The following is a 16,656-nucleotide window of genomic DNA, read 5'->3' as shown; positions in this document are numbered from 1 at the left end:
GTAGACAGGCAGGTGCAGTACTGTCTCGAGTACATACATAGTCCAACCCACAGTCAGAGCAACTCGCTGCTGTCGAGAGTGAGAGAGCCGACTCGTCGCCGCGAGACAAGTTCCCCCCGCCCTCTCTCTCTCCCTCACCCAACTCCGCCCAGACACAAGCGCGACCTGCTACACGCTCGACACACCCATGAGCGCACCCACCACACCGCCCAAACCCCGTCCAGGCGCCCTCAAGCCCGGCGCGGCCTCGCCAGCTCGTCCTTCAACCCCCGGCTCGCGCAAGCCGACAGCGGCAGCCACCGCCAGCCCGCAGAGTGCGTCCTACTCCTGTTCTACTCTCTCGCGGGAACCTGTACCTGACTCTTTGCGCGACCTCGCAGTCCGCGCCGCCCTCGCCGCCCTTCGCCAGAAGCGCCAACCTTCAGCCGACTCGGTCGCGTCGCCCAGCCTCGCTCCCGCTCCCAACCAGGTCACGACCCCGGCTCGTTCATCGACCTCGACTCGGCGTGAGACTGGTGCGCGCGAGGTCGACCTGTCGCGAGATGCGCCCGTCGGCGACGGCGACGAGCAGCAGCCTGGCGCGCACGGCGTCATCCTCGAGTGGAATGTCAAGGGCGAGGACAAGCTCGTCGAGGCTGCTCGCACGACTGGTCCGTCCTCCTCTCACCCTATTCGAGTCGCGAGAGCCCTCTCCTGACGCTGCCCCTCTCACCCAGGTCGCCTCAACCTTGCCTCTCGCGGCCTCTCGTCGGTCCCGCCGACCGTCTACTCGGCGCTCCTGCCCCGCTCGTCCCTGTACCACCCGTCGAACCGCAACCCGTCACACTACCGGCAGGGCCCGCAGCCCGACCTGAGCATGGCGGCCGCGGCAGAGGGAGACGAGCGCACGGCGGCGTGGTACGAGCAGCAGGACCTGTGCGCGTTCAACCTCGCCAACAACGAGATCGAGTCGGTCGGTGACGAGCTCGGCGGGTTCGAGGAACTCGAGGTGCTCGATGTGCGTCCACTCTGTCCCTGCCCTTCTCCACTCTACCTCGTCCGGCCCGCTCACGCCCTTGCCTCCTGCAGCTGCACAACAACCTCCTGTCGACCATCCCAGCCTCGGTCGGCTACCTCGTCAACCTCACGTCCCTCTCGCTCGCCCACAACCGCCTAGCCGCCTTCCCGCTCCAGGTCCTAAATCTCAAGCACCTGCGCGACCTGTCGCTCGCCAACAACCACATCTCGCACCTGTGGGCCGCCGACTGGCGCCCCCAGCTCGACGCCGTCCTCGAGCCGCCCGAGAAGAGCCCGAGCGCGACGCCCGAGTCCAACAGCGGGCGCGAGGCGCCGAGCTTCTGGGACTCGTTCCCCTCGTCGCCCGTCAAGCGCTCGGCCGCCGCGGCCGCGCAGGGCGCGCCGAGCACGACGGCACCGTTCCCGGTCCTCGCCACCCTGTCGCTCGCCGGCAACCCGCTCGCGCACGACGCGCTCACCGCGCCCGGGTTCGAGCTCCCGCCGCGCCTCGTGTCGCTCGACCTGTCGGCGTGCGGCTTGACGGACCGCGCGGTCCCGCCGCTCGTCGTCGGTGCCCTGTCGGCGCTCAAGGAGCTCGACCTGTCGGCCAACGACCTGAGCGATGACCTCTTCTCGGCGACCCTCTTCCCGCCGACCGCCTCGCCCGAGCCGCCGAGGCTCTTCCCCTTCCTCGACACCCTCACCCTGTCCCTCAACCTTCTCGACTCGCTCGACTCGCTCGAGGCGTTCCTGTGCCGCCACGTGCGCCGCCCGACAACCTACACCGGCCTCGCCCACGTCCTCGACAACCTCGTCCGCAACGACGAGCGCCGCACGGGCCGCCGCATCGGCGTCCCGACGCCCGCTCGGCCCGAGGAGGGGGCAGACGCCGCCGCCGAGGGCAAGGAGCTGCGCGTGCTCGTGCGCGAGTGCCCGCTGCGCCTCGAGCAGGCGAGGAGGCGCGCGCGCTTCCCCGCGTCGGCGACGAGCGCGGCGCGCGTGGCGGCCGCAGCTGCGTCGGCGGCGGCGCCGTCTCCTCGCTCGGACAAGCACGCGCTCGCGTCGAGCAGGACGAGGACCGCGAGCCCGAGCGCGCCGCCGTCGCCGTCGCCGGCCGGGGCCGGGACCGCCGCCGCCGCCGCCGCCGCGTCGCCGTCGAGCACGCCCGCGCGCCGCCGGCCCGTCGTGCTCGAGGACTGGGAGGTCGAAGCCGCTGCGGGGCTCGCGACGCCCGGTGCGCGGCGCCGGGCCGCCGCGCTCAAGGTGCAGGCCGAGCGCGAGGAGCGCGAGCGCATGGCGAGGGAGGCGGACGAAGAGCTGAGGAGGAAGAAGGAGGCGGCTGAGGAGCGCGAGCGGGCGAGGGAGAGGGAGGGAGAGCTCGCCAAGAGGCTTGAGGCGGTCGAGCTGAGTGGGAGGGACGAGAAGCGGGCGGCGGTGCCGGCGGGAGGAGGGGAGGAGGAGGCGGGTGCGACGAGCGACGAGCCGTCCGATCAGGGCTCGCCGCCGCCCTACTCGCCTCGCTCGCCAGCGACGGCAGTCGCCACGCCCGCACCGGCACCCGCACCAGCACCTGTGCCGCAGCACGCCGCGCCGGCCCCCTCGCCCAGCCGCGAGGCCGACTCGACCGATCCCGCCGTCGAGCTCGTCGCGCCCGCCTTTTCTCGCGGGCAGACCAAGTCGACCGTCGTCCTCTCCGGCCGTTCTCTGTCGTCCTTCGCCGCGCCGACCACCGGCGCACCACCCGCCGCCCTCACCTCGCCCTCGCACGCCGACCTGTCGCGCAACCTCCTGCCGTCCCTCCCCCTCGCGGCGCTCGCCGCCTGGGGCTGGAGTACCCCGCTACGCGCCCTCAACCTCGCCAACAACCGCATTGCCGCCCTCGAAGTCCTCGGCGCTGGATCGGCGGGCGCGGCGCCGCTCTTTCCCTCGCTCGACTCGCTCGACCTGTCGAGCAACTTCCTCCCCTCCAGCGTCGCCTCGCCGTTCCCCTCTTCCTCTCCCTCGTCCCTCCCTCCCGGCGTCGTCGTCGACGAGGCGGGCAACATCCCGCTCCTCGCCGCGCTCGCCGCGCTCGCGCCTTCCCTCTCGACCCTCTCCCTGCGCGGCAACCGCCTCACGTCCCTCTCGGGCATCGGCGCGCTCCTCGCCCCGAGCAGCGTCGTCTCCGGCTCGACGGCGCGAGGCGTGCGCCGCCTCGACCTCGCCGAGTGCCGCATCCGGACCGTCGACGACTTGTGCGCCGTCGCAGAGCGGTACGGCGCCGACGAGGGCGGGGCGAGGGCGAGCTGGCGGTGCGACGAGCTCGACTTGTCGATGAACGACATCGCTATGGTGCGTCCCCTCTCTCTCTCTCCTTCCCCGCGTTCGTTGTCGCCCCCGAGAGTCGGCAGCGCACTGACCTCCTCGCCCTTCTCGCCCCGCGCAGCTCCCGCCCAAGCTCGGCCTCCTTCCACCCGCACTCGTGTTGCACCTCGTCGGCAACACGTTCCGGCTGCCGCGGCGCGACGTGTACGAGAACGCGGGCGAGCGGCTCGTCATTCCCTGGCTCAAGGAGCGGCTCTGAGGGAGGGTTCGCGAGGCTCGTGGGAGGAGGGCTGTAGCGTGAGACGTGTTGTGCTGCATCTGTTCCATCAGTCTTTGCTCTCGTGCTCGCTCTAGTGCGCAGCAGAGCGGACGAGAGGCGCGTGAGCGAGCGCGGGCGAGAGAGAGCGCTCGGGCCTCGCCGTGCTCTCGGAAGGGCTGTTGAGCGGCCCATGCTACCGCAGCTCAGCCCTTATGCTCCAATCCGTGCGCCTGCAAGGCGTTCCAAGCCCGCACGAGGTTGAGCGAGGTCGGTCGCACAGCTCGTCGACGCGCTCGTTTCTTTCTTTCCTTCCCCTTCCCCTCACCTCCCGCTCACCTCTCTCTCCCCTCTTGCTCTGCCTCTATGTCGAATTTTGCAGGCGGACCCGACCCGGACGACTCGGCCAGACGACGAGGGTGCGCCTTCCCTCCTCTCGTCATCGCGCCCTTCCCTTCCCGCGCACAGACCTCCGCCGTCGCCTCACCTCGTCAAGCCGGCTGTTCGACGTCGGCATGCTCTCGCATTCGTCTCTGACAGATCGTAGAGCAAGTTCTGCAACGCAGTCCCGCCGTCCTTGTCGTGCCGCGTCAGAGAGACGAAAGCGTTTTTGCGACTCTGCCTCGCCCAAGAGAAGCCTGAGAGAAATTGAGCGAGCGAACGGACATCGTCGAGCCGAGAGATTTAGTTAGAGCGTCAGGGACGCCGGGGGGACAGATGCTGCCGGTCCAGCTGGCCGCCACAGCGCGACTCGGCGAGGCTCGACATGAGAAGGCCAGCTTCGGCAGCAAGCTCGCACGGTGGCTCCTCTGCCCGTAGCGCCGCCTCTCGCTGAGGCAGCACTCGAACGCACACGGCGAGAGTAAGCGAGAGGAAAGGAGCCGGCAGGAAGAGCGGCTCTCGGCTCGTCCCTCGAGCGACTTGAGAAGGGCGGCGAGCGGACCCAGCTCGCGCTCTACAAGATCAACTGGCTCAGAAAACGCGCTCGATTGCATCGCAGACACCTCCTCGTTCGATCCCGCGCAAGCAGAACACCGTAACCCTGCTAGATCAAGAGCTACCGTTTGAGCGAGGGTGCGCAGGATCCCCCTGTCTCGAGTAGGTGGCCGGGCGCACGGGCGCTCCGCAGGGGTGCGCGCCGTGCGAGCGGCTCACCACAGTGCACCCGCTGCCCTCAGGGGCACGTGAGGGCGGGCGCGGCCTCGTAAGGACCCGTCCGCGACGGCTCGGACTTCCTCGGCCGCCGGGACGAGTAACGGTCGCGGGACGGGCGTGTGGGTCTCTCTCAGTTCGCTCGAGTCATGCAGAGGGCATGTCGGCGTCGGCAGGGGCGAGCGTAAGAGCAAGCAAGAGTGCGAGGTAGGAGCTTTCGAGTCCGAGAAGGAGAGGGCGCCATCGAGGGCTCGACTAACCTGCGGCGCGAGTACGAGAGGGTCAGTGCGTGTGCTCACAAGGCGTACGAGCCCATGTTCGAGTCCATGACACGGACCGAGAGAGTGAGAGGGACGCACAAGGAGCCAGATGAACCGCCTCGAGGTCGACAGCGAGTCCTCGCAAGACCAACGGCATGCCCATCGCGCACCGCCGCACCGCCTGTAGAGTGATCTAGTCAGCTCCGGGAGGCCTCTGAGAGGTGTCGCGAGGCGGTGGCGGGTGCGAGGGAAGGGGGAGAGGGCGGCAAACAGTGGGGAGGAGGGGAGGAGGGGCACGCACCTGCTATCCATCGCCCGCAGAGCCCGGCCGCCCAGCTCAGTCCACGCCAGACACCTCCTGGTACCCTCAACGAGCGCTCCCACAGGCCCACGAGTCGTTGTCGCCGGTCGAGAGAGGTGGGACGACGCAGTTTGCTGATGAAGACACGACGCGGTCTGCGCGGACGGCGAGCGCTCGCGGTGGTGCGGGTGCAGCTCGTAGTCGGTGCTGAGGCTCGCAGGTACTCGGGCGAGGCGCGAGGCGCCGGCCCAGGCGAGAGGGCGCGAGTTGGTGGAGGGAGGTCCAGCGGCGGCGGGACGAGTTGCTCTCGCTGCGCTTTCTCTCCTCCCGCGAGCACCGCAGACAGCCAGAGGCGCTACACGCGGACAGACGATAATACTGATAGATTCGGTCAAGAAAAGTAAAGCTACAACAGCGAGCGTCGACGACGCGAGACGACGACCCGGCGCCGCTCGCCCTCGCGCTCGTCCTCCTCGCTCGGCCGACCCACCGCCGCTCGGTCGGTGCCACGCGTACGCTCGACAGGCCGCTTAGTACCAGCCGAGGTAGCTGCGCCAAGTGGCCGGCGGCCCCGCCTTGGTCCACTTGAAGTCGCCGAACCGAGGGAACGTGCAGGAGCGCCAGAAGTGGACCTGGGACCAGGGGTACAGCGTGGTGCACAGGCCCGTCTTCTGGTCGACGTACCAACTCTGTGGGCGGGGGGGACGAGGCGGGAGGAAAAGGCGTCAGGGAGTGGTCGCAGGAGGAGAGGAAAGGGAGGGAGAGAGAGAGGTGGACGCACGACGCCGCCGTCCTTCTCCCAGATCTTCTTCTTCATCTCGGCGCGCAGGCGGGCGTAGACCCTGTCCTCGGCCTCGCGCGTCACCTCGACGTACGGCGCCGGGCGGCCCTTGGGGTTCTTGCGCAACTGCTTGAGGAGCGGGCGCACGAGGTGGAACACGAGGTTGAGCTGCGCCTCGGACGTGAACAGGACCGACGAGTGTCCCGTCGCGGAGTTGGGCCCCATGATCCAGAAGAAGTTGGGGAACTCGGACACGAGCGTCGACTGGTACGTCTTGACGCCCGTCGCGTTGAGGCGATCCTGGAGCGACACGCCCTTGTCGTTGACGATCTTGAGCGGGAAGAGGACTGCGATGGAGCGAGCTGGTCAGTGACTGCGACAGTCGGCCGAGCCGAGAGAGGACATCGAGGAGGAGGACGAGGAGGAGGACGCACAGTCGCGGACCTTGAAACCGGTCGCGAGCACGATGACGTCGGCGCGGACCGTACGACCCGCCTTGGTCATGACCTTGTCGCCCTTGACCGACGTGACCGTGTCGTCGGCGATGAGCTCCATGTTCGGCGCGCCGAGCGACTCGTAGTAGCCCGAGTCGAACACGCGACGCTGCAGACGGGCACGGCGAGGGTCAGTACGCTCTTCTGACGATGCAGAGGACGGATGAGGAGGGACGAACCTTGGCGGCGATGTCAAAGTCGGGCTCGAGGTCCTTCCAGTATTTCTTGGGCGCCTTCTCGTGCATGCTGGGGGTGGAGCAGGGTGAGCGACCGTGGCGCCTCGGAAGACAAGGCACGAGAGGAGAAGGTCGACGCACTACTCGCGAAGCTCCTTGACGGCGTTGCGGCGGTCCTTGGCGCCCTTCTTGAGGTCCATGATGCGGAACAGGGTCTCGATGATGAAGAAGGTGGCGCAGCGCAAGAGGAAGCCGAACTGTGTGCGCTCGACGAGTCAGTGGCGGCTCGACTAGGGCGGGAGGTGTGGAAGAAGGGACGCACGCCTGGAAGCCACCTCATGAGGAAGCGGACGAAGGGGCCGTCGGGCGTCGGGATGCGCTTGAAGAAGGTCTGGCGAGAGCGCGCGATCTGCGTCACCGAGTGGCACTCCTTGACGATCTCGGGCACAATCTGTGCCGCCGAGCAACCTGGGAGAGGTCGAGGTGAGAGAGAGGGTCAGTGCGGCTCGGGCGAGGCAGTCGAGGAGGGCGAGGAGAGCAGGGACGCACCGTTGCCGACAACGACGACGTCCTTGTCCTTGATGTCGACGTCCTGACGCCACCGAGCCGAGTGGAAGACCTCGCCGTTAAAGTCCTTCGGGTCGAACGGCGGGTCGTTCGGGATGGTGAGGCCGCCGAGGCACGACAGGAGGATGTTGCACGTGCGCTTGCGGACCTCGCCCGTCTCGTCGTCGCGGACCGTGAGGTGCCACAGGCCGTCGTCGCGCGAGAAGGTGGCCGTCTCGACCGCGGTGCGGAAGACGATGTTGCGCAGGTTGAACTTGTCCTGGACCTCGTGGAGGTCTGCGCGCGCACAGTCGTCAGAGTACGCCTCGAGGGAAGAGTCAAAAGGGTTGACGCACAGTCGAGGATGTCGGCCTGACCGGCCCAGTCGCTCTTGGCGTGGTAGGCAGGGTAGAACTGCGTAAGGAGGAGAGGGTCAGTACGCGCTCTTGCAGACCGGCCCGCCCGACCGCCGCTTCGACGAGGCTCAAGACAACAGGGAGGAGGACGTACCGAGAACGAGTAGAAGGTGAAGGGAATGTCGCATGCGGCGCCAGGGTAACGCTGCGAGAGGGGGAGGGAGCCCGGGATCAGTTTCGTCTGGCACTTGGCGAGATCCGCATGGACCCTGGAGAGAGTGGGGACACACGTTGACGTTCCAGGTTCTGTAAGGGCGCAGGGAGAGTTGCCGAGGCGCGAGGGAGGCAAGGTCAGCTTCTCGATTCCCGAAAGTTGGTCGAAAGACGCGGCGAGAGGGCCGCGGAATGGGCGACAGGGACGCACCCTCCAACGTCCGAGGTCTTTTCGCTGTTGCACGGGGCGGCAGAGAGGTCAGCGGCCGGCCCGAGACGTCGAGGACGCGCGGCCGTGTGGAGCGGCGGCGAGGTGGGGGAGGAGGAGAGGGAGGGGAGAGCTCACTAGACGAGCACGTCCTCGAGGCCGAGCTTGCGCTTGAGCTGGATCGCCGAGGCCATGCCAGAGAGGCCTGCGCCCATGACGATGCTGCGGGCGACGAGGTTCAGTGTGTGGACCGAGGGAAGTGGAGGGAGGGGGAGGGGGCGCACGCCGTGTAGTGGCTCTTGGCATCAGGCGCCGAGCTCTGCTTGAAGGTGTGCGGGATGAGGGGCTGCTTCTCAGAGAGGGCCATGGCGGGCGGGTAGTGATTGAGGTGAAGGAGGAGGAGCAAGAGCAGCGGACGCCGGGCTGGTGCCGAAGCTGGTAGCGGCGACGTGCTTCGCCGCTCGCTCCTCGTCCTCCCCTGAGGGGCTCCGGCGAGGCCGGCCCGCCAGATCTGCAGCAGCCCGGCGACCCACGTAAGGCAGCACTTCCATTCTGGCGACCCTCGTACGCGCGCTCGCCCTCACCGAGTCGGCTTCTCCTTTCGCCCTCGGTCACCTCTGTCGGCGCCGCGCCCAACGGGTAAGCCGGTCCGCACGCACCTCTTGCGCCAATTGTCTCCTGTCTGTATGCTCGCTCTCATGTCCGCCGGCTCTCGGGCTGCTGTCACGAGTAAGCTCGCTCCGCCTGCCGGCCGCTGGCTTCGCTTCGGCAGCTTAACTACCCTGCTCAAGTCTCGCCTTTTGCTCGCTTCTCTTGACGCTCGACATGGACGCACACCGCAGCAACTTGCTCGACCTTGCCGGCGCAGGTCACGACCTCGCAGGCCAGCTGCAGGGGACGCACACCTGCAGTCCCGCCTTCAAGTACATCGTCGCCGGTGCGTTTCCTCTCGCAGCTCCTTCTGGCGGCACGATTTGACTACTCTCGTCCTACAGGCCCTGCAGCAGCAGCCTCGTGGGTCCTCGAACTACCCGCGAGCGACCTGTCGAACAAGCTCGCCAGTTTGATTTTCGTCCCGACGAACCTCTGCAGGTCCGTGCGCTCTCGCCACGGCCTCTCCTGCTTCCGCCCGCTCACTCACTCTCTGTCGCGACAGGATCCGCATCATACCCTTGGTCCCGACCGCCGCCTGGGACCGCTCGTCGCACGCACAGCTCCAAGGCATCATCGTTGGCGACCGCCAACGAGTCGAGGCCGCGGCGGCACGTCCTCGTTGTTCTTTCCTTTCCTCCTGTGTGCGCTCCACACGACTGACTCGCCGACCTCGACAGGGCGAGAACTACCGCAGCCCGTACTTTTCCTTGCCTCGTCAGGTCGTCGGGACGAGCGGCGCGTGCGTCGTCGCCCCTCCTCCTCTCCCTGTAACCGACTCACTCACTCACTTGTCACAGAACGACCAACATCAAGGTCAAGCTCGAATTGTCAGGCCTCGCCATGGAGCCGGCAAATTGGAGGCTGTCGTGTCACAAGAACCCGCGGGCACCTCTCGCTCCCATCCAGACGGCACCGCCCATCATCTACAGCGCCCTCGTCGGCATCAAGCACATGCGCGAGGAGCAGTCGCGCCCGGGCATGTCCACCGCCAAGTCGCGCGACTGCGAGTCGATCCTCATGTCGGACTTTCTCGGGCTCCTTATCGTGGTCGAGCTGCACAACGTTCCCGGCGCCGAAGCGCCCAAGGGCGGCCTCGACTCGTGGCGCCACTTTGTGCGCTTGCTCACCGTCGACGTGTACAAGGCGATGCGGGACTTTGTCGCCCGCGGCGGGCTCGACGGCCGCTTTGCGCGCGACGCGGCGACCTGGTTCGTCGAGCACGCGTCGGAGGCCGACGAGGGCGAGTTCGACGTCTTCCTCGCGGCGGCCCAACGCGCGATCGACTGGGTCAAGATGCTGTTCACGGTGCGTCCCCTCTTCCTCGTCGTCGTCGGCGCTCGGGCCCCCTCACTGACCTTCCTTCCTGCAGTACGACCATACTGTGCGCCCGCTCGTTCTCTCTCGATGTGCCTTACGTGTCGCTCACTGACGCTAGCATCTCTCTGCCTCGCAGGGTCGTCCGATTCAGCCGGCCTTCGAGTTCCGCTCGCTCAAGAAGGCGGCTCACTCGGCGTTCGTCCCTCAAGCTCGTCGCGTCTTGTAGCGGCGCCAGTAGTGCTCTCTGCAACGTCGAAGCCCTCGTCTTTGTCGAGCACGACCTGTCGGCTTTAGTGCGCCAACTTTGAGCTCTCTCGAGAGAAAGATCGAGAGCGAGTCCGAGAGCGCGCCGTCGAGCGCCTAGACGCGTGGTGCGCGCTCAGCAGAACCCGGGCTCGAGAGCTACGGACTCGAACTCGACAGGGCTGTGTCGCTCGAGGCTCAGCTTGGCTTTCGAGAGGCTGGAAGAGCTTGTCAAATCGACCTTCTCAAGTCGAGCTCTCACGCTTTCGAGGCGCCAGAAGCTCTCGCGACGAGCCGTGAAAAGGCACAGAGAAGCGTTCATCTTCGTCAAGCTACGGCCGTCAACCTCTCCTGCACTCCTCGAGCCAAACCCTCAAGCGCGCTCGGCTACTCGTCCTGCTCGTCCTGCTCGTCCTCGCTCGTCCCGCCCTGCTCCTCGTCCTTCTCCTCCTCGTCCTCCTCGTCGTCGCCGCGAGCGTCGATCTTGGGGAGGTTGTACCCGCTGCGCAGGCTCGTGATGTTGGGACCGCGGCGGCGCAGGGCGGCAAGCTGCGGGCGTGGCGAGGCGACGATGAGGGCCGACGATGAGCGCGGACGAGACGGGAGGGGCGCGTTGAGGATAAAGGAGGTGGATGAGAGGGAAGAGAGCGGGGGAGGTGTCGAGGGCACGAGAGTAGACGGCGAGGGAGGGGAGGTGGACGACGGCGGCGGCGGACGAGATGGACGGTACGGAGGAGGGAAAAGGCTCGTCAGTGCCGGAAGGACCGTCGAGGCCACGAGTAGGCGAAAAGGGAGAGGCGACGCACAAGCTCGACCCAGTTGTACCGGCGGGTGCGCTCCTTGCGCGCCTTGTACGGGTTGTTGCGCCACCTCCACCAGCTGCCGCACGCCGAGAGGTCCCACTCAACGGCGTCCTCCTCGTCGACCTCGATCGCCTTGAGCACGAGGCGCACGAGCAGGACCTGGTGCTCGTCGATGCGCGACTTGATCGAGATGCGCAGGTCGTGCCCGCCGCTGTGGCGCCACAGCGTCTCAGGGTACGGCAACAGGTTCGTGAACGTCATGCTCTGGTGCGGGTCGCGGCGAGAGCCGAGGAACAGGTGCGTCGGCCGCGCGAACCAGTCGTCGTCGTACTCGTCCTCGGGGTAGTCGCTCGGGTCGGTCGACAGGCTGTCGATGCGCACGCCCCTCGTGGCGGCGAGAATGGCGCGGATGGCCTCGACGCGGATCTCCTCCTGGTACTGCTCGAAGCTCTTGCAGATGTCGGGCAGGACACGGCGCCAGATCGAGTCGGTGATCGTGACGGCGTCGACGGGCTCCCACAGCGGCTTGAATACGGGCCAGTCGACGATGTCGTCGAACGACGGCAAGATCTGCTTCTCCTCCGAGTCGAACGAGTTCGCAAAGTTGCGGTAGTAGGGCTCGAGAGCGGCGCGACGAGCAGAACGGGCTCTGCGGAGAGCCGTCTCGGCCGCCTCGCGCTCGAGTTCGGCCTGGATCCAGTCGCGGAAGTCGGCCCAGGCTACGGAGGAAGACGGTCAGTACCGGTGTACATGGATAGGCCGTCGACAGGCAGAAGGATAGAAGGGCAGGGACGCACCGTCGGCGTCATGGTCGAGCGCCACAGCTGGGACCCGCTCGTGCTCGTCGTGGTCGTCGTACCATTCGACTTGCTCCTCGGTCCAGTCGTGCTCGGTCTGAAGGCGTCCGTGAAAGCTGTAGAGGGAGGGGGGCTCATCAGTACCGTCTCGCGGGCGAGCGCAGCTCGAGAAAGCTGGACGGACCTCTCGACCTTCTGGCGCTCCTCCTCCCGCACACGAGCCTCCTCGGCCCAGATCAGCCGAAGTGCAGCCGACTCTTCCTTGCTGACGACGTCGTGAACGGCCTCGATCTCCTGTTTCGGTTCGGAGAGGCGACATGAGCCTTCGAGAACGCCGAGGCAGGGAGAGCGGCAGGGACGCACCTCGAGCTCCTTCTCGACCCACTCCTTCCTGCGCTTGACGAACGTCTCGAGCTGATCGGCTTGAGGCAGGTCCTCGAGTACCGTCTTGATGCGCCTCGACCTCGTAGACGTGCGCAGGCGAGCCGCCTCGAGCGCGTACTCGGCGACCTCGTCCTGCTCGGCGAGCTCGTACAGGGTGGTGCTCACGGCCCACAGGTCACGCACGAGATAGTCGACTGTGTGTGCGCAAAGTCAGTCCGTGTCGGCGGCAGGCCGAGGTGTGGGAGCAGAGAAAGAGCGACGCACTCTGGGGCTTGCCGTCCCACGAGATCCCATCTGCGCACGAGGAACTGGTCAGTGCGGTTTGGCTCGAGCCCGAGGAGAGACTGACGCACAGTCGAAGAAGGCGACCCAGCCGCGAGCACGAGGGTGAACGCCCTTGAGCTCGCGGCGGGCTTGTCGCCGCGAATGATTCTGCGAGGGCATCTACCGTCAGTGCCACAATCCGAGAAGAGGGAGAAAGAGAGAGAGAGAGAGAGACGCACTCCTTGCCCTCGCACGTGTGGCACAGGCGGCAGCGGAAGTCGTAGTAAAGCTCGGTCGACGAGGTCGACCTACAGGCCTGTTCGCGAGAGAGGGTCAGGGCGGTACGCGTGTCGAGATCAAAAGGGGAGAATGTCGGACGCACGTAGCACTCCTTGCCGTGAAGGAGCTCGGCGAGCTGCTGCTCGGTCATGCTGCTCGGGAGCGGGAGCTTGCGCTGCTCGCGAGCCGCCTTCCAGATGGGTGCGGCGTGCGCGCCGAGGAGGAGGGCGCGCACGACCTTGCACGTCTTGGTGAGCGACAAGAGGTCGTCCGAGCCGACTTGCGAGAAGATCTGGGTGCGGGCGGGTAAGTGTCTGTCGCGCACGCGCGAGGAGAGAAAGGAGTGAACGTACCGAGTCGAGGAGCTCGATCGGGAGCTTGAAGAGGGCGGTCTGCTGGGGCGTGTGCTTGCGCTCGACCTTGTTGCTGATGGCGTGCGAGTCGAGGTCGCGCTTGCGCTTGCGCTTCTTGGGCTTGGACGTAGCTGCGAGCGGCGGGACGAGCGAGGTGAGCGCCGACACCTCCTGGCTCGCGAGGAATGGGGAGAATGGGTGCGCACCCGTGTCCGAGTTGTCGAGGACCTTGTGCTTGCTGTCGGTGTCGCCTTCACGTCCACCGTCGCCGTTGCCGTCGGTCGAGGACGCCGTTGTCGTCATCTGGACGCTGTCGAGATTGGCGAGGTCGCCCGAGGTGCTGGAGGTGGTTTCGTGCGGGTCGACGGCGGTCGTGAGCGTCGTGGCCCTACGGCGCGGCATACTCGACTGCCACAGAGCGAGCGAGCGGGTCGAGCAGGAGCGAGGAGGAGAGCGGGGCGCTCGCGCCTTCAAGGTTCTCCGTCCACCTCGCAGGCCGGCTCTGCTTAGCCAGGCGAGCAGCTACACAGAGCGACAAGCTGCTCTCGCTCCAAGCACGAGCACGCGGTGCCGCCTCCCGCCATCGCAGGCTGCCGACCTCCTTGCTCCTCGACGGCCAGCTGCTGAGTAGCGCCGACCGCCCGCCAGCCCAGTGCAGCGCGTGCAGCAACAGACCGGCTCCTGCTCCACCGCCGCACTCGAGCCGGCCCCGTCGCGCACACCGTCGAGGCTGCAGCCGGGCGAGACCGACGGCGGCGGCGAGGACGAGTGAGCGAGGACGACCGGCGGCGTCTCGAGCTGTTGCGTGCGGGTCGAGGGCAGGAAGAGTGTCCTGGGCGCGTCGAGGGCTGCGCTGCACGAGGCGGATGGCTGCTGCTGCCGAAAGGGCGGCGACCTCCTCGTCGACCTCACCCGCGGCCACTTCGATCGACCTCTGCTCCCGCTCTCTCACCCGGACGGACGGCAGGTCACCGCCAAGGCGCGCCCAAGCTGCAGCTCGACGCCACGCGAGTACCCAGAGCCGCTCCAGCAGGATGGCGGCTCGGCTCGCGCCCTCCCTCTCGTCCGGGGAGGGAGGCTGGTCGCTCGCCCATCCGCCTCCCTCAGCATGCCTGGATGGCGGGTGGACACTCGGCCGCCGCTACAAGGCTTGTGTGCGGTGCTGCCCTCGCTTTGCTCCCTTTCCACCACTCGACTCGCCCTACACCGCCCGCCGTACCCTCCTCACCCTCCTCGCGCCGCACCCACCTCACTCAACCACCACCATGCTCCGCGCCATCCTCTACCTCGCGACCCTGTTCGCCGTCGCCACCTCGACCTGCGCGCTGCCCATCCCCTCCTTCGCGGGCCCCCTCGACCTCCTCCCCTTCAAGGCGTCGCTCGGCAACAACCCGCAGCGCGACTTTGGTCTCCCGCGCGCCCCGGCACCCCTCCGCATCGTCGAGGACGACGACGAGCACGTCCACGGCGCCCACCTGAGCGCCTCGACGTCGTCGACCGGCCGCCCGACCTCGCACGCCTCGCTGCACGCCCTCGTCGCCGAGCCGACCGCGCTCGCCGCGCCCGTCCCGAGCGCACACGGTCGCAAGGCCGCCGACGTCGACGACGACAGCATCTTCAGCGACGCCATCTACTTTGAGCCGAGCGCCGGCCCCGCCGCCGCCTCGGCGAGCTCGGTCGCGCAGGACAAGGCCGTCGAGGCGGAGCGCGTGCGGCAACTCGAGCGCGAGGGCTGGACCAAGGTCGCCAAGCGGGAGCTTGGGCAGCTCAAGGCGGCGTCGAAGCGTGCCCAGCAGCTGCGCGCTCGCACCGCCGCCGTCGCTGCCGCCGCTGTCGCCTACCCGGCCTGAGCGCCTCTCGCCTCGCCTCACTCGCCTTGCGCCATCTTCGCCACCATCCCCATCCGCGTTGACCGCGTCAATACCCTCGAGTACCATCCCTCGCCGCCGTGCGGCCTCGAGCGTCGCGAGCCAGCCTCGCCTCGCCTTCCCAAGTCGCGCCGACCCCGTCCCCAGCCGCCGCATCATCGAGGCGCGTCACGCCGCGCACGACGAGCTCGAACGCGACGCCTGCGCGCGACAGGGACGACGCGGGTACTGAGCGCCCCGACTACAGCTCTCGCCTCGATGGCGATTGAGCGCCCTCCCTCCTCGGGAGCGGCTGCGGCTCTTGTTTCTCTCTGTCTCGTAGATCCGTCGCGACAGATACTCCTTCTGCGTGCGTAACGACGACGCCTTCAACTTCTATCATGTGTTCGTGCGGGCCGAGAGCGACGAGAGCGAAGAGTCGAGAGAAAGTTGGCGAGGAGGCAGTTCTCGACGTGGCTCTCGAGGACACAGCGCTCGCTCTGCTCGCCGGGGAGAGGACCGTCCGAGTGTTGCAGGAGCTCTACGCAAACTCGGCGCGGACCTTCTGCTTCTTGCCGCCGACCTTGAGGCCGGCCCACAGCGCCTTCTCGACCTCGTCGACCTTGAAGCCCTTGGCCTTGGCCTGCTCGACGACCTTCTCACGCACGTCGGCGAGCGACACGTTGTCGCCGGCGAGGAGCGGCGTGACGGCCTCGGACAGGAACGTCTTGACCGACGGCGTCGCCGCGGACGCCGCTGCGGCCGTCGTCGAGCCGGCCTCGTGCGCCGCGCCGCTCGCCTCGGCCGCACCGACCTCGCCGCCCTTGGCCTTCTTGCTCTTTTTCTTCTTCTTCTGCGCCGGCTCGCCCGCACCGCCGTCCGCCGCTGCTGCCGCTGCGGGCGCGGGCGCGTCGGCCACAGGCGCCGCCGCCGCCGAGGTGTCGTCTTCCCGCGCGCGCTTCTTCTGCTCGGCCTCCTTGGGCTGCGCCTCGACCTTCTTGACCTCGGCCGGCGGTGCGGGCGCAGATGCGGGTGCGGGTGCGGGTGCAGGTGCAGGTGCAGGCTCGGGAGCGGGTGCGCCGTTCTGGCCCTGCTGGGACTTCTTGCCCTTGCCCTTGGGCGCCTTGTAGATCGACTTGTGGTACCGTTGCTCCTCGGAGACGCACGACGTGTGCGCGCGGTACGATGTGCCCTCGAAGGTTGTGTTGCAGTCGATGCCTGCAGAGGAGGAGGGTGCGAGAGAGAGAGGTCAGCTCGGTTCGGGTGCGCCACAGCACCAGGACCAGCACCTCTGTCGTGCATGTGCCGTAGCGCAGAGCGACAGGGAGGCTGCGGGATGCTCGAGGCGCGACGAGAGTGCACGAGGGAGTGGACGCACAGGTGAAGTAGGCGCCACGGCAACGGCCTGCGTGCTGGTCGAGCTTGGGCTTCTTGACCGTGTCGTTGCACTGCTCGCAGCTGAACGAGACCATGGCTGGTGCGAGTCGGGAGATGCGGTGGAGCAAGAGAGCAAGGAGGTTCCCCGCCGTCAAAGCTCTTGAGAGCCGCCAGCCCGCTCTCTCCCACCGAGAGCTCCTTGTACCACCCAAGGCTGTGCGTAAGAGCTCCACTAGCCTGCTCAGCATACCCTCGACTCGCCCGACCTTGTGGTCGCCTCGTCAAGCCTTCATCA

At 67.6% G+C, this 16,656-nt stretch overlaps 6 protein-coding genes across 6 annotated transcripts; 3 read left to right on the top strand and 3 right to left on the bottom strand.

The window, feature by feature from the left end:
• Positions 1-187: 187 nt before the first annotated feature.
• Positions 188-3,641, top strand: RHOBADRAFT_54510 (uncharacterized protein; the record flags this gene model as incomplete). Its single annotated transcript, XM_018417351.1, has 5 exons — positions 188-314; positions 381-650; positions 717-997; positions 1,069-3,327; positions 3,422-3,641. 5 exons carry the CDS (start codon positions 188-190, stop codon positions 3,557-3,559), a joined length of 3,075 nt encoding a protein of 1,024 aa, XP_018269974.1. The 3' UTR covers positions 3,560-3,641.
• Positions 3,642-5,799: 2,158 nt separating this feature from the next.
• On the bottom strand, positions 5,800-8,373 carry RHOBADRAFT_37806 (uncharacterized protein; the record flags this gene model as incomplete). Its single annotated transcript, XM_018413466.1, has 13 exons — positions 8,328-8,373; positions 8,182-8,265; positions 8,047-8,070; positions 7,913-7,928; positions 7,777-7,827; positions 7,623-7,680; positions 7,270-7,563; positions 7,043-7,188; positions 6,862-6,977; positions 6,724-6,790; positions 6,485-6,653; positions 6,054-6,397; positions 5,800-5,958 (listed from the first exon to the last, which is right to left on the bottom strand). Exons 2-13 carry the CDS (start codon positions 8,256-8,258, stop codon positions 5,800-5,802), a joined length of 1,521 nt encoding a protein of 506 aa, XP_018269973.1. The 5' UTR covers positions 8,259-8,265; positions 8,328-8,373.
• Positions 8,374-8,868: 495 nt separating this feature from the next.
• On the top strand, positions 8,869-10,240 carry RHOBADRAFT_45215 (uncharacterized protein; the record flags this gene model as incomplete). The annotated part of the gene is made up of 7 exons (XM_018414563.1): positions 8,869-8,980; positions 9,039-9,135; positions 9,200-9,290; positions 9,375-9,436; positions 9,495-10,002; positions 10,067-10,078; positions 10,151-10,240. 7 exons carry the CDS (start codon positions 8,869-8,871, stop codon positions 10,238-10,240), a joined length of 972 nt encoding a protein of 323 aa, XP_018269972.1.
• Positions 10,241-10,560: 320 nt separating this feature from the next.
• On the bottom strand, positions 10,561-13,539 carry RHOBADRAFT_54508 (uncharacterized protein; the record flags this gene model as incomplete). The annotated part of the gene is made up of 11 exons (XM_018417350.1): positions 10,561-10,806; positions 11,064-11,779; positions 11,858-11,973; positions 12,042-12,151; positions 12,221-12,435; positions 12,506-12,535; positions 12,595-12,673; positions 12,745-12,821; positions 12,888-13,076; positions 13,138-13,268; positions 13,344-13,539. 7 exons carry the CDS (start codon positions 13,537-13,539, stop codon positions 12,403-12,405), a joined length of 735 nt encoding a protein of 244 aa, XP_018269971.1. The 3' UTR covers positions 10,561-10,806; positions 11,064-11,779; positions 11,858-11,973; positions 12,042-12,151; positions 12,221-12,402.
• An 850-nt stretch (positions 13,540-14,389) lies between these two features.
• Positions 14,390-14,987, top strand: RHOBADRAFT_54507 (uncharacterized protein; the record flags this gene model as incomplete). Its single annotated transcript, XM_018417349.1, has 1 exon — positions 14,390-14,987. The coding sequence occupies exon 1, from the start codon at positions 14,403-14,405 to the stop codon at positions 14,985-14,987; it is 585 nt and encodes a 194-aa protein (XP_018269970.1). The 5' UTR covers positions 14,390-14,402.
• Positions 14,988-15,525: 538 nt separating this feature from the next.
• On the bottom strand, positions 15,526-16,456 carry RHOBADRAFT_45212 (uncharacterized protein; the record flags this gene model as incomplete). The annotated part of the gene is made up of 2 exons (XM_018414562.1): positions 15,526-16,202; positions 16,363-16,456. 2 exons carry the CDS (start codon positions 16,454-16,456, stop codon positions 15,526-15,528), a joined length of 771 nt encoding a protein of 256 aa, XP_018269969.1.
• Between the last annotated feature and the right edge of the window lie 200 nt (positions 16,457-16,656).

This window comes from Rhodotorula graminis, assembly GCF_001329695.1.
Source record: "Rhodotorula graminis WP1 unplaced genomic scaffold RHOBAscaffold_9, whole genome shotgun sequence".
NCBI classification, from domain to species: Eukaryota; Fungi; Basidiomycota; class Microbotryomycetes; order Sporidiobolales; family Sporidiobolaceae; genus Rhodotorula; species Rhodotorula graminis.
The sequence above is the reverse complement of the archived record's forward strand: the minus strand, read 5'-3'. Positions and strand labels throughout refer to the sequence as shown.